The 15,432-nt window shown below is 45.7% G+C and overlaps 1 protein-coding gene across 2 annotated transcripts in view; it reads right to left on the bottom strand.

The window, feature by feature from the left end:
• The window catches only part of Nphp1 (nephrocystin 1), a 54,997-nt gene that overhangs the window by 11,128 nt on the left and 28,437 nt on the right, over window positions 1-15,432 (bottom strand). For both annotated transcript variants that reach the window (XM_050134387.1, XM_050134389.1), the window contains exons 11-16: window positions 12,703-12,831; window positions 10,093-10,167; window positions 7,814-7,924; window positions 5,874-5,956; window positions 4,231-4,307; window positions 2,338-2,437 (exon numbers count right to left, since the gene is read on the bottom strand). In XM_050134387.1, the coding sequence (XP_049990344.1) occupies window positions 2,338-2,437; window positions 4,231-4,307; window positions 5,874-5,956; window positions 7,814-7,924; window positions 10,093-10,167; window positions 12,703-12,831 (575 nt within the window). The remainder of the gene's footprint in view (window positions 1-2,337; window positions 2,438-4,230; window positions 4,308-5,873; window positions 5,957-7,813; window positions 7,925-10,092; window positions 10,168-12,702; window positions 12,832-15,432) is intronic.

Raw genomic sequence — 15,432 nt, 5'->3', positions numbered from 1 at the left:
CTCTTCCTTAATAAATACTTATGGCTATTTCCTGTGTTTACGTGTCTGTTACCTGCCGCCACCGTTGGCCAAGGAAGCGGGCCCTCCTGTAGCCGCTTTCTCATGGCGGGGTTCCGCCAGCCCGCCCGGGGACCATTTGTAGCCGCTCTCTCATGACTAGAGACTTTTGTCCATTACTGTACAACCCAAGGTAGTGCTTGGAGCTTCACACAGAGAACTGCCTTCCTGACCTCGGCCACACAGAGGTCTTGATCCGGAGACAGGAAAGAGTATCTGAGAAGCAGAATTTGAGCCAAGAAAGCAGCATTGAGAGCGGTCACCGATGAGCCCTGGGGTCTGGCCACGGGTGAGCGATGGGAGCACCGAGAGGGGGAGTGAAGACAGACAGGATTTGGCTTTTCTCTCACAAAGGCTGCTACTGTGAGGAGTTTGTCTTCCTCACCTCGAAAAGGAACAATTTTTCAAATAAGACTGGCCAAAAGTGGGGAGGATGGATTAGAGGCTCTATGCGTATCTAAGGAGAAAAAGGCAAGAGTAAATAATCCCCATGAACACATTATTAATGGTTGCTGACAGACTGAACTGTAAAGGATACCCCGTAGGTCAGCACGAGGCCAGAACCGGGGCTGTCTGGGCTGACAGCACAACCTGGACTGAACCGACCATGTTCGAGGGGCAGGCCAAGCCTTCTTCCACTTCCCTACTTCACTAAGAATGTTAATTCTAGCATTCACTTGTGTGTGGGTGGGTATGTCCGCCACAGCACCCAGGCAGGGGGTAGGAAGGCGACCTTTAGGAGTTGGTTTTCTCCTTCCTCACGTGGACCCTGAGGATCAAACTCAGCTGGTCAGGCTTAGTGGCAGGCACTTTGATGTGTAAAACTATCTTGCTGACACCTACTTCCTGTTGACTGGGGAGCAGCAAGCAGGTCCTGGCTCTGCCCTCTATGCAGTCTTCCCTTCCCACAGTCCCTATCCTTCAACCCTTCAAAGTCTATTTAAATTCCCCGATCCTATGAGTTAACACACACCTAGGTATTTTTACCCATAAGTAATGTAGACATATGCAAATATTATATGCCAATATTTGGAGTTTTATTCCTAACTGATCAGATCTAGAAACATCAGTTGATGCATGGATAAGTCAAGAGTAACCTATCCATAAAGGCAACGCCATTTAGAATGAAAAGGACCAAGTTACCAAGACACCCACAGCATGCCTGAGCCTCCAGTGCGTTTTGCTGAGTGAAAGAAACCAGATTCTGAGTCTATACAGTACCATTCACGAGGGTTTGGAAAATACAGAAGTGCTAAGAAGACATATGAGCGGCTGCTTGAGGCTAGGACTGGGAGCCCACTGACAGGAGAACTCCTGTTTTAGAGAGAATGGGACGCTCTCCATCGTGCCTGCAGGGACTATTACGTCATCATGTACATCTGTCAAGACTTGAGAACTGCTTGATAAAAAGTGTAGGGCCCTGGTCTCCCTTACTCCTGGGGTGCATTGGCGGGGACAGTTTGTTATCAGTTAACTAAGCTTCCTGTGTGTTTCCGTGCTATCCCTGCCCCACCTGGTGATTTAGCTGCAGGCAATCTTCTCCATTGTTAATATGGTAATTTCCCACCTTCCTGGGCGGAGAGATCTTTGTGCTNTGGGTGGTGAGATCTTTGTGCTGCAGTTAGGTAGAAAAGGGCTTCCCCAAGTCTGAATAAACGGCATTCGCTTGATCTCCTATCGAATGACCCTGGTCTCTGTGTCTTGTGTTCAATCTCCAGGCCCTTGCCCGGACTCGCATTCGGTACAGCTGCGCGCGAACTGTACCGAGGGTGTAACACCAAAACCGGGTGTTACAAAAAAGGTAATTTTACTACACATGAATTATGTCCTCCTAACCCTGACATGGAAAAGAAGATCCCTTAGGATAGGACTACACTGTAAGACCTGTCTATTCAAGGGTGTCTAGATTATCTAACATGATAGCTGTCATTTAAAAAGCCAGGTATATATAACTATGTATCACGTGTGCAGGTGCCCACGGAGGTAAGAAGAAGGCATTGGATTCCCTGGATGTGGAGTTATGGACGGTTGTGAGCTGCCTGATATGGGTGTTGGGAACCAAACCCAGGTCCTCTGGAAGAACAGTCAATGCTGTTAACCAATGGGCCATCTCTCCTGGCCTGACATCTACCTGAAGAGGAAGTGAATCTAAGCTTTATTACTGTTCTGTTGCCTGTTGGATTTTGGCAGAGTACTCAAAGAGGCAAAGAGGAACTAACAACAGTCAAGGAGAAGCCCCCACTCCAGTTATCCCCCAAGGGAGGCAGGTCAGTCACTCACCTGAGCATGGCCCTTGACCTCCGGTTCAGAGAACGCAGTTTCACCAGCAGCTGAGGCTGCCTCCGCATGCTTATCATCTGACGGAACACACTGCCCTGGGCTACAAAGGCATCAGGTACATGGAGACAGAGTTTAAGTGCTTGGGACAGAGTTCATTCAAACAAATATTCAGTGAGAACCCATAGCCAGGGATGCTGGATTGCACCCACCCAGCTTCTGGAGCCTGTCTGGACATGAACACCTATGTGTCTGCAGAGGGCACCTCACAGGGCACTGTGACAGGGACTCTGTGACATGAGCTGACAAAACATGCCTGGCTCCAGGTATTCCCAGCCGACCCACAGACTCAAAGCCCCCTTGTTTGAAAAGGTTGGACCCTGTACTATGGGGCAGTGGTGAGGGTCTACAGCACCAAGCCAAGGCACTGCAGGTCTGTTGACCTTGCACTCTATGAGGAAGGACCACATCTATCTTACTGACCATTTTCCTGCTTCTCCAGCACACTGTTGGGTGCACGGTACTAACACTGCTGGGTGGATGGCACTAAGGGCACTCAGTTTCTTTTGGGGGGCAACTTGGCATGCACTCACATAGCCTTGAATTAGCCTTTTCTACTCATTCTATATTTGTCACGAGTATTGTGCTGCCAGTTTCATGTCAACTTGACATGAGCTAAAGTCATCTGAGAGAAGGGGGCCTCAGTTGAGAAAATGCCTCCCTAAGATCAGGCTGCGGGCATTTTCATATTTAGTGACTGATGGGGGAGAGCCCAGCCCATTGTGGGTGGTGCTATCCCTGGGCTGGTGGTTCTGGGTTCTATAAGAAGGCAGGCTGTGCAAGCCATGAGGAGTAAGTCGGTGAGCAGCATCCATCCATAGCTCCTGCCCTGGTTGAGTACTGCCCTGTCTTCCTTCCAAGATGAATTACAGGTGGTTTAAAAGAAAATGGCCCCCAAACGGAGTGGCACTATTAGGAGGTGAGGACTTGCTGGAGACGGTGTGTTCTTGCTGGAAGAAGTGTGCCACTGTGGGGGTGGGCTTTGAGGTCTCCTATGCTTACGCTTATGTCCAGTGTGACAATTCACTTCCTATTGTCTGTGGATCAAGATGTAGAACACTCAGCTCCTTCTCCAGCACCATGTCTGCATGCACGCCACCATGCTTCCCGCCACGATGATAACGGACTAACCTCTGAATTATAAACCAGCCCAGTTAAATGTTTTCCTTTATAAGAGTTGCCTTGGTCATGGTGTCTCTTCACAGCAATAAAAATCCCAACTAACACCAAGTATCAATCCAGGTCCAGTAAAAAGGAGCAGAGACAGGGTCCCCATTATTCACAATTTTCTACCGTAGAGTCTCAGATGTGTTAACAAAAACACACACTTAGATAAAAGTGGTTCAATCTCCATACTGATGACACATTAAGGACCGTGACTCAGAGCGGAAAGTGTGTCTTATTAGGACACAGGGACATTCTCGCATCTCACCTGCCTCATCTTGAAGGAAAGGAGGGTAATGCAGTTTGGGTTTAGATGTCACGCCTGTATGTGGTGCAGAGACATACATGCAGACACACACACACGCACTCTACATTTTTTTTAAAGACCTGTAAAGAAGAGGTGGTGGGACCTTTTGAGGGTGGGGTCCTCAGGGACACATTAGGCCCCTGGGGCTGTGCCTATGAAGCAGATAGAGGGACCCTTGCCCCTGCTCTGTTCCCAGCCATCCCAGGGACTTCTTCACCACATACTTGACCATGCTGTTCTTTGCTAACACAGGCACAGAGCTACAGGGCCAGTGACCATAGACTAAATCCCCTCTCCTTTAACTTGCTTGTGGCAGGATCCCGGGGTTAAGAAGCCCCTAGCAGAGGGTTACAAATAGGCTGTACCTCTTCTGGACACCGAGGGGTCCACTTCAACGCCTTTTTCGTAAGGAGTGCCGCCATTCAAGAAGAGTTCATACGTTCTATAAAAGAACAGCATACGTGATGGTCCGTGTTGTAGGCATTTGTGAACCAGACTCAGCCAGGCATATGCTTCAGGACAACGGTATTCTGGGGCACTTCACCCAACCACTGGTAAACGAGAGTCAAGGTGCTGATTCTCTCATGAGCAGCATCACAACAGACAGACGCCCCCCACTTAGTACTAACTGCATGCAGAAAGGGTGATTTTCCACATGAAGAGCTAGATCCTGACGTCACTAAAATGATTTGTGTCGATAAGTAATAACTCTTATTTCTCAAATATATCGAGTCATTATATGCAGTGAAGTCATTATTAGCTTCTACTGCATTCTCCTCTTCCCTTCCTCTCTCCTGCTAGGTAAGTGCTGTATCTCTGACTTGCTACCCTCTGGCTCCCATGTGCTTTTCTTTTATGGGAGGATAACTTATGTGCGCACAGAGAAGTTAAAAGTTATTAGCCATTCTGCTCTCTGGAGGGGTTTACCTGGATCCACCCACACAGCCCTGAATGAACCAAAGTGGAGTCACAGTGTTCATATCAGTCTGTGATTTCCTCCACACAACATACACGAGAGGGGATTAAAAATAGCTGTGACTCCATTTCTGGACAGGTAGACATGTACGTGTCTCCTTATCTCCTCTACTAAGCACAATATAACCCTACGCTATATTGTAATATATTACAATTTATATATACTAAGTATAACTCATTTTTAAAAAAAGAAATTGTAAGAAATCAGGGTTCCCATAAAGATCCACTGGTAACAAATGCCCTCCCCTCCTGCAAGGGTAACATCAGATAACCAGTGGCCAGAGCCGAGACAGCTGCGAGGGAAGTGTTGCATAGTTAGCCTCACAGAAGGCCTTGAGATAGGAAATAATCTCCAGGTTAAAGATGGAGGAGACTGAGACCTAAGATGTTAAGGAACTTAAACCCAGGTCCAGAGCTGGGTCCAAAGCTCTGGATCGTAGAACTTCCCACCCAGAATCCTAATCTAGGTCTGTCCCTCTGTATTCTTCCTGCAAGGTAACTGTTTATATCCTTGACTTGGGTCATTAAAATTGTGATCGTCTATTTTCTTGTTAGCTTCTGAGATGGGGAGGCCATCCCCTCACCCTTGTATGTGGAACATAGGCATTGGCCCATCTGCTGTTGCTCTTACGGCTTCAATTTGTCTACAGTTGCCGCCACTGTGATTTCAGCATCCTGCCTGTTGGGAAGGCAGAGGATTGCAGACGACTCAGCTGCCCACTCTCTGAAGGATGCCAGGCTCTGTTTGCAGCGTACTGAGCACAGGGCTCTCATAAGGACTACAGACTGAGTGTTCTCAGCAGACAGCCCGTGCAATTATCCTTTAAAACACGGAACTCCGAGTCATTCCTTTCTTACTGGGTGAGAATATACACTCTTTCTCAATATCCATTCTTTCTCAAACACCAAGATCAATGTGAAAAGCCCTCTTTCCAAAACTTGTTGAAATATTAACAGAATAAATTGGAGGAGGATAGTCCCTAGGAATTGTCTACAAAGTTGCTCATTTGTGAAGGATAATAAGCCCACTTACTTTGCTGGAATAGGAACTCCACTGGCATCGAAAAGCTTCAGAAATACCCAGCCGCAGCTTAGCTCTCCTCTCTCCCCAGTTGACTATGAAATAAAGAGGCACAGGGAATGGTGTCTGAGATAACCACTCACAAGCAGTCAGCACTCACTCTGAGGACTAAGCTGTTCAGCACTCACTCTGAGGACTAAGCTGTCCATCAAGGAAAAGAAGCTGTAACAGGCCAGGGCTCCATTTTACCTGTAGGTCAGATGTTAAAAGTGGTACTTCAAAGGACATCCCTTAAACCTGACCCTGAGGTAACGGTTGCTATTGGGTCTCTAGTGCTAACATAATTTGGAGACAATGTCAAATTGCAGGATACTACATGACATTCTGAAGCTTTGCTTTACAGGGGGTATGGAATACAGGAATCAATAACTCAAAGATCCCCTGTGGAATATTCCTTTACACTGTATAAATATATATATCATTGTGATTGGTTTAATAAAGAAGCTGACTGGCTGAACAGAATAAGGTTAGGCAGGAGAGCCAAACTAAAGACACTGGGAAGAAGAAGGGCGGAGTCAGAGGAGTCACCAGTCAGACAGAAGAAACAGGACATGTACGAAATGAGGCAGCAAGCCATGAGCCACATGGTAGCACTTAAATAAATATGGGTTAATTTAAGTTGTAATAGCTAAATAGTAATACGCCTGAACTACTAGCTGGGCATTTATAATTAATATTAAGGCTCTGAGTGGTTATTTGGGAAGTGGCTGCTGAGACACAGAGAAACTCTGTCTACGATCCCCTTGCTAGGAAGCTCAACCCTCCTGCCAATTGCCAGGGACCACTGGGGCTCTTCTCATGTCCTACCCATCCATCTTGAAGATGTACAGGATGATGTGGTAAGTTAACATGATCTTCCTCTGATAGCTCTCTGTCTAACTGCAAGGCCAAGTTTATATGCTACACCTCTCAAGCTATGACCAGAATATGGACGTGTGGAGTCACTAGTGATGGTGGACACCACAAGGTTTAGTATTCTCATGACAAACATTAAAACACGTTTCTCATGTTCCCTTGCCACTTTCTCAAGTCACTGAGCAAGAACTGTGACCTACAAAGTTAAGTGGACTTGGCTCCCAGAAGACAGAGTTGACTGAACTCCCCACTACCACCCCCTCCCACACACACCAGAATATCCTCAGGACTTTCTAATTACCTCTGGAAAGTCCCACACTTTTATCAGTGTTTGCTCTTTAAAGGCAACTGGGGTTCAGTGAGGCTATAAATGCCATCTTTATACCCCTTTGCTTTAAACACCACTTAGCAGTACCACATAAAAATAAGGAGCCAGGGCAGTGCAAAGGCCCAGTGAGCCAAGGGGTCTGTTGCCAAGCCTGACAACTGGAGTTCAATGCTCAAGATCACACAGTGAAAGAAGAGAGTTGACCCACAACTGTTCCCTGACCTCCATGGTGTACCCATGAATAAATGTAATACTTTTTAAAAACGACATTCATCATCACTCCGGTTCCTTCATAGTTCAATTTCTGATGCACAGAAACCCTCCCCTGAGGTTAAAGTGTGAATGCCCCCTCCCCCCAGGCATGTATGTTTGAAGACCTGGTCCCAACTGGTGATGCTACTTGGAATTTGGACCATGCTAAGGGAAGTGGGTCATGGGGTGGGCCTTGAGGTTTCTGGTCCAGTCCTACTTCCTGTTCATGGTCTGCCTCCCTCTGCTGCTGGCATGCCTTCCCTGCCACGATAGAGTGAGTCCCTAGAAGTGTAAGCCAGAATAAACCCTTCTCATAAGTTGCTTTTGTCAGGGCATTTCACCATAGCAACAGAAGTGTGGCTAACCCGGCTTCTATTATTTTGCTTGTAAATCAGACACATTCCTAATTGTTCCCCTTTGATGCATCAGAACAGTTTGTCTTTCAAACTTGACATACATTGCGAATGTAAGAAATTCCAAGTTCAAATAATATCCCAAGGTCTGGAGTTGAAGAATTGGACCTGATGAAACAGTCCCCATCGAGCAAGCATGGCAGGATGCCAGTGACCTAGAATGATAAGGAAACCAAAGTTACTGCTGAAAGTGAAGAGCAGGTGGGGCTTCCAGCCTCATCCATCTGCGAAGGGGCTCATGCCTTTGCCTTATAATAGAGGGAGATGGTGGAGGGGGTGGGGCAAGGAAATGGCTCGTTAGTACAGGGCTTGCTGCCAGGCCTGAGGACTTGAGTTTGGTCTCTGGACCCACATGGTAGGAGTACTGACTCCTACAGGCTGCCCTCTGACCTTCACTTGTATGTTGTGCCATATACATGCCCGCATGGATGATGTGGGATTTCCCTCTATATGTTGTGATTACCATTAATAAATAAAGAAACTGCTTTGGACCCATAGGAGGGCAGAACTTAGCTAGGCAGAAAATCTAAGCTGAATGCTGGAAGGAAGAAGGGCAGAGTCAGAGAGAGATGGAGCCGCCGGAGACAGATGCCGGAACTTTAGCTGGTAAGCCACAGCCATGTGGCAATACACAGATTAATAGAAAATGGGTTAAATTAATATGAAAGAGTTAGCTAATAAGAAGATAGAGCTAATGGGCCAAGCAGTGATTTAATTAATACAGTTTCTGTGTGATTATTTCAGGGCTAAGTGGCTGGGAACCAACAAGCAGCCCTCTTTCTTCCAACACACAGATGTGCTAAAACAGACAAATGTAAAACAAACAAACTTTATAGAAAGTAGATGGACCAGATTCACATGTCAATGACTGGAAGTAGGAACATTTAGCGTCTCTGTTGACAGGGAAATTACCTTAAACTTTCTTGATTTTTTTTTTTTTTTTTTTTTTTTTGCTTAGAACAGGGAAAGAAGCAAACTACTGTAAGTCAGTCCCCAGTCCTGCATGCTTTACTTACACAACCACGGCTGTTTGCAAGCAAAGCTAAAGCCAAGACCAACATGCACTTGTCCTTATTCCTGCCTTCCAGACATCCCGTTCCCTTTGTTCAACCCACTCCATCTCCCTGGACAACCATACCCCCTTCCCTGCCTAGGAAACCCTACCTATTCCCCAAGGCTTAGTTTCCCTTGCTCAAAGTCTCCCTTGGGCCTGTGGCATGAACCCTCCTCTCCCCTTGCCATCGTGCTTCCAACACCCTCAGAGCCTCACAAGCACCGCACTCTGCCTGAATGGCCCACAGACCCCAACTCACAGGCAGCACCAAGGACAAATACCACAGTGCACGTGTGTCCGCGGCCAGTGCCCCTCGGTAGTGGATATGCAGCTATTCACAGGTGTTAGTGTGAGCTCCCACATGACTAGCGCACGTGGCGTGCTCCGTTTCATTCCAGAAGCTCACTTATACTTATCCACGCTTCACAGCAGCAGGTACTCGCATCCTCGGAAGACAGAAAACCCTACCCTTACCACTGCGTGTGCACAGGGGCAAAGAGTGAAGGTATGAGCCAAGAGACAAGACGTGCTCCCTAGAAGCTGGTGCGAGGGGAACCAAGGGCTTTGAGGAGTTGTGCCACCAAGGAGGACACATGCCAAATCAAGAGAAGTGGCTGAGCCTCCAGCATAGCCTGTGCCCTCTCCCTGCCCCTCAGTCTTGTGCTAAGTAAGACCTGACGCAGTAAGAGGAAGGGAAATGAAGGGCTTCCAGTGTACAGTGGAACAAAGGAGTGGGTTGTGGGAGGGGAGAGAATGCTCAACAATGAGTCCTTAGAGGTAGGAAAGAAGTCAACCACAAACAGTACCGTAAAAAGAACAAGACAGCCTTGACTCACTAGTGTCTGTGTGGAACTGACTCTGGCTGAATGAAGCCCTAACCTCACCCCAGCCCTGACAGGATCTGGGTGTGAGGCACTCGTCCCTGAGGCGCTGCCTTTGGTTTGTACCTGAGGAAATACAGGTGCCATCAGCACAGTTGCTAGATCTCACTTCTGGAAAATACCCAATCCTAATCTTAACTTCGTGTTTTCTGCGCCATCAAGGAACATTTCCTAATATTGAAATCCACCGAGAGAGGTGACTCACAGAAATCACAGCTCCAGTGACTGGGAGCTTGGGGGATTTTTGCCAAAACTGGCAAAGAAAAACAAAGACTACAAAGATTTCCATTTGACCCTACACACTGCATGCTCCATGTCCCACACTTTGGGAGCTGCATGCTGGACCGTATACTTTGCAGGTAAAGAAACCCACTCAGCGATGACTTACCTGGGGAGAAAAGGTCCATGTTTTGGGCTTTTTAGGCTGCCAGACTGCTCGAACTGTATGGATGTTGCTCAGAACCTGAAATGAGATTTTCTCATTTGAAACCACACTGTAGGAGCCTTTGAGACTCCTGCACTTCTGAGTCCCAAGGCATCAACAACTCTGCACTCAACAGCATAGACATGGTGCTCTCTCTGTCTGTCTCTCTTTCTCTTTCCCCCTCTGTGTGTGTGTATATATAGGACAAAGAAAACAGAAGAACAAAAGATTAGAAGGAAGAGAAAACCGAGCATACAGCTGAGGGTGGGGACAGTGCAGAGCATGCGCTCAGCATGCGGGAGGCCCTGAGCTCCATTTCAGCAAAGATGAAGCGTCCAGCTGAAAGTCCGGGGCTCCTTTCCGTCTCCCTGCTACCTAGGGTACCAGAGCCCTTCAGTGAACTGCTCAGAGACTTTGGCTGTGTCGGGGGAGGGAGGGACGTCTCCACAAGTGCCACGTTCTTGCTTGGTATCAAAGCAGCACCTCTTATTTGCAGCAGTCTTAGATTTCTCGTGGAAGAGTAACCAGTGTGAGGACGTGCGTTCCTACTAGATACACCTATTACATGAAATCTGATACAAATCAGTTTTATGAGTTACAATCCATGATTTTGGTATAAGTTTTATTATTTTCATGTATTAATAAAAAAATTAAACTACAAACTGAAGCATGATGTTGTGGTGTACATTTGTAATCCCAGCAGAAGCAAGAGGATGAATTCCAGCCTAGCCTGGGCAGGACATTGTCTCAAACAAACGAACAAACAAAGCTGGCCTCCTAGCTCTTGTGAAAGGCCAGACCGGGTGTACCTGGGAGACTGTCTCTAAAACAAACAAACAAACAAATGGCACTTCATCTCCTTTTGGTCACCAGTGGTCACCGGTGACACCTACTGGCAGTGGTTCTATACAGAGATGTGGGGATCACTATTAGACATTCCACGTTCAATGAAGGATGAACTCATCCATAATATGTGGAAGTCCAAGGCCTCCTGGCTGCTTAACACTCTGCCCTCCCGTCTAGCCCAGCACATTTGGTTGATTCTCGCCTCCTCCATCTCCCTCTGCAGCGCCCTCCTAAGTTGCAACCATCATCCCTCAACATCATGCTCTCCTGTGCTGAGTGGAGTCCTAAGTGTTTCACTCATTAACTCACTTAGTCCTCACATCAACCCTGAGGACAGTGTGAGCAAGGCCACATCATTTGGTCAGGTCTCATGCCAGCAAATGGTGGAGCTGGTTAGTCCTAAGTGAGCTGGCTCTTTATTTTGTTCAGCTGACAATGACACTTGGCTGTCCTGACCACCAGATATTGTAGGATTTCTCTACTTATCTTTCTGTTAGTGCTATGTAGAGCTGTTCCATTTCTCACTGTTGCAGCAAAATAACCAACCACAGAAACTTAATGAAGGTCGGGTTCACTGGCTCATTGCTTGAGAGTATGGTGGTAAGAAAGTGTCTCTAGATGTGGCCACAAGATCTTGAGGCAGTTGGTCACACTGTGACCTCAACCAGGGAACAGAGAGAGTCCAATGCTGCTGCTCAGCTCATATTCCCTTCCCCTTTCATTCTGATTAGACAGAAAAGGGGAAATGCTGTGGGATGTCTCTCTGTATGCTGTGAATATGTGTTGTTCTCACTGGTTGATAAATAAAGCTGCTTTGGCCTATGGCACAGCAGGATAGAGCCAGGCAGGAAATAAAAACAAAGATACAAGAGAAGGGAGGAGTTGGAGCAAGGCACCATCCAGTTGCCCAAGGAACAATGTGCCAGCAGATTGGTAATGCCACAGCCACATGGCAATAATTAGATTAATAGATATGGGTTAATTTAAATGAAAAAGCTAGCAAGTAATATATAATTAATATCAAGCCTCTGAGTGTTATTTGGGAACTGGTGGGTGGGAGAGAAACATCTGGATACAGCCTGTGACCTAAGTCTATGAAATGTGCCATGCCTATTCTGCATGGGTCTTCCCTCTCTGGCTTAACTCAGTCTTCTACGCCTAGGTTTTTAAGTTAAGTTGGTAGCTTAGACAACTTACTTTGAGTCTTTATTCTTCCCAGAATTTGCAGTTAAAGCTATAAATTTCTATCTAGGCACTAAGAATTTTCTCATAAAAGATATGTTTGTTTTAAAATAATCATTCAGACTTTTTTTTGGTACTGGGTGAAAAATAGTCTCTATAATCAGGGAGGAATAGAATGGAAAGCTTTGTGTAGACATGGCAATGCTCTGTTTTCTTACTTAAGGTGTTGGTTACACCAGCATATATATAATACTATATACTTCAATACTATAGTTAAGACCTGGGCTGAGTTTAACAGTAGGAGATGAGCATTAGTACCTTAGATACATTAGCTCAGATAACATTGCCAGTGATATACCAATATCACCCCCAACAACTCAATGAATCAGGAGTTAAATCTATGTAATCAGAACCAGTATGGATGTAAGAAGCCTTAATGTGCATATACTGTGTATGTATATATATATAAAATACATGGTGCTAATAAAATCCTTTCCCCTTATCCTGGAGTGACCTCACTTAGCTTCCAGTGGACTTGGTTCTTACCTTACTACCATCGAACAGACAGAGACGCACATGTCTACTGAGAACCTGTATGCTTGTTCCTGGGAGAGGAATCATTTTACAGCTCCAGAGGGTCAGAATCAAAGACACACGACTTAGTCTTGACATAATCTGAAAGGAAAATTAAGCACAAAATTTATTACTATTATTTGTTTTTTATAATAAAATCAATTTTATATAACATCTTTTTTGTTTTGTTTTTTTTAAGATGGTTTCTCTGTATAACAGTCCTGGCTGTCCTAGAACTTGCTTTGAAGATCAGGCTGGCTTCAAATTCACTGAAATCTGCCTGCTTCTGCCTCCCAAGTGCTGGAATTAAAAGAGTGCATCACCATCCCAGCTACAAAACATCTTTTATAAATACACCTTAAAAAAATAAATACAAAGCTAGGAGCAGCAATTCACTCTGGAAATCTCAGAACTTAGGAGGTGAAGGAGAAAGATTGAGAGTTCAAGGCTAGCCTGGGCTACATGAGACCCTGTTTTAAAAACAAGCAAGCAAAGGAAGAAAATACATATAGATTTTTAAAAAAAAACAAGAATTTTACACAAACATATATACAGTTTTTAGTGAAGTACACTTAATATAAAAGACAGTCATTTGAGGTAAATTTTCATACAGCTATATTTGAAAGCTGCATTTTTTTCCCTTAATTACTTACAAACTGCAATAAAAAGGACACGCAGGAAGGACTCACAGGTAAAATAAATGATTCGACTGTGGAATCAGTGTTCTAGTCTCCAGTCATTCCTATAACATGTGTGTGAGCTATGCTGTGGTAGCTGTCCACGAGGAGCAAGCCAGTAAGCGGCACTCTTCTGAGGCATCTACTTCAGCTCCTGTCTCCAGGTTCCTGCCTCGAGTTCCTGCCCTGCCTTCCCTCAGTGCTGGAGGTGACCTGAGAGTCCTAAGAAGAAATAAACCCTTTACTCCCCAAGTTGCTTCTATTCATGGTGTTTTATCACAGCAATAGAAACCCTACTTAGGACAACCCCTTTCTGAGGCTTGTTGGAGTGGTTGCCTCTAAGTTGTAGGTTAGCGGTTGTGGGAGACAATTCCCAGTGCAGCTTTCTTAAGTGAGCACCCATGCTGGGGTGGGGCTTCTCAGTGACACAACTACACAAGGCACCCATGCTTCTTCTTGAAGTGGCCCCATCGACTGGCTGGTTCACAGTGGACTCCACAGAATTATTTCTTTGGCCTGTCATGGCCATTTTTATCTGGAGTGAGCAGGAATATCTCCCCAGTAACATCACACAACAGAGGTACTTCACCAAACTTTAAAACTAACGTTTATTGAGTTCCTATGTGCCCAACATCATTCTTTATCATTTAATCCCCACAATAACTGCTGAAAGAATTATTGCTATTATTATTAATCACTCCCTTTTTACATATGAAAAAAATCAAGGTAAAGAATACTTAAGATAGAGGGCTGGACAGGGCTGGAGAGACGGTTCAGTGGTTAAGAGCACCAGCCGATCTTCCAGATATCTGGGATTAGATTACCAGCACCCACAAGGTGGCTCAGAACCATCTATAACTCCAGTTCTAGGGGTCTCAACTTCTTCTTCTTCTTCGGGCCTCTGCAGGCATCAGGCACACATGTGGTACACAGACATACATGCAGCTAAAATACCCAAGTACATAAAAATTATATAAAATTTATTTCTTCAGGAAAAAAAAATGACAGAACAGCCAGAGCTGCATGGTGAGATCTTGTCTCAAAAAAAAAAAATTAAAGAATGATAACGATATAAACTTAGATCTACCATAAGACCCAGCTATACCAATCTTGGGCCTATACCACTCTTGGGCATATACCCCAAAGAATGCTTAACCATCATACCATAAGGACACTTGCTCTACTATGTTCATAGCAGCTTTATTTGTACTAGGTAGAAACTGGAAACAACCTAGATGTCTGACCTTCAACCAAGGAATATATAAAGAAAATGTGGTACATTTGCACAATGAATATTACTCAGCTGATAAAATAAAGGACACCAGAAAATTTGAAGGCAAAAGGATAGAACTAGAAAAAAAGTCATCCTGAGCAAGGTAACCCAAATCTGGGAAAGGCAAACATGATATGTACTCACTCACAAGTCGATATTATCTGTAAAATAAAGGATAACTATACTACAATCTGCAGACATAGACAGGTTAGGTATCAACGGGGGTTAAAGGGGACACCTAGAGCTCCCTGGGCAGGGGAAAACAAGAGATCTGTCAGTGGACTGAGGGTGGGTGCGGATGGGAACATGAGCAGTCAGGTTGGGGGAGTACCGAGGAGGAAAGTGCTGAGGGGACTTCTGGGGGTCATTTCAGGGTCCAGTGGAAGTGTAGGAGTCTACGGGAGGACCCCAGCTTAGACTCCTAGCAGTAACGGATAAGCAGCCTGACCTGTCCGCCTCCTGTGACCAGACTGCTGCCTGGCCTACTTGTTATCAGTGAGGATGGAAACAGACACAGACTCACAGCCAAACATTAGGGGAATTCGGGGAACCGAGGAGAAGAGGGGAGAGGAAGGATTGTAGGAGCGAGAGGGGTCAAGGACACCAGAAGAAAACTCACACAATCAACGAACCTGGGCTCCTAGGGGCTCCCAGAGTTTCAACCAACAGCCAGGGAGTCTGCATGGGACGGATAAAGACATCTGCTTATATGTTACAGTTCTGTAGTTTGGTCCTCTTGTGGACTCCTAACAC

The sequence above is a fragment of the Alexandromys fortis genome, unplaced genomic scaffold (genome assembly GCF_014885135.2).
Source record: "Alexandromys fortis isolate MF-2015 unplaced genomic scaffold, M_Fortis_MF-2015_v1.1 scaffold_6, whole genome shotgun sequence".
Lineage (NCBI taxonomy): Eukaryota > Metazoa > Chordata > Mammalia > Rodentia > Cricetidae > Alexandromys > Alexandromys fortis.
This window is presented reverse-complemented; position numbering and strand designations above follow the sequence as displayed.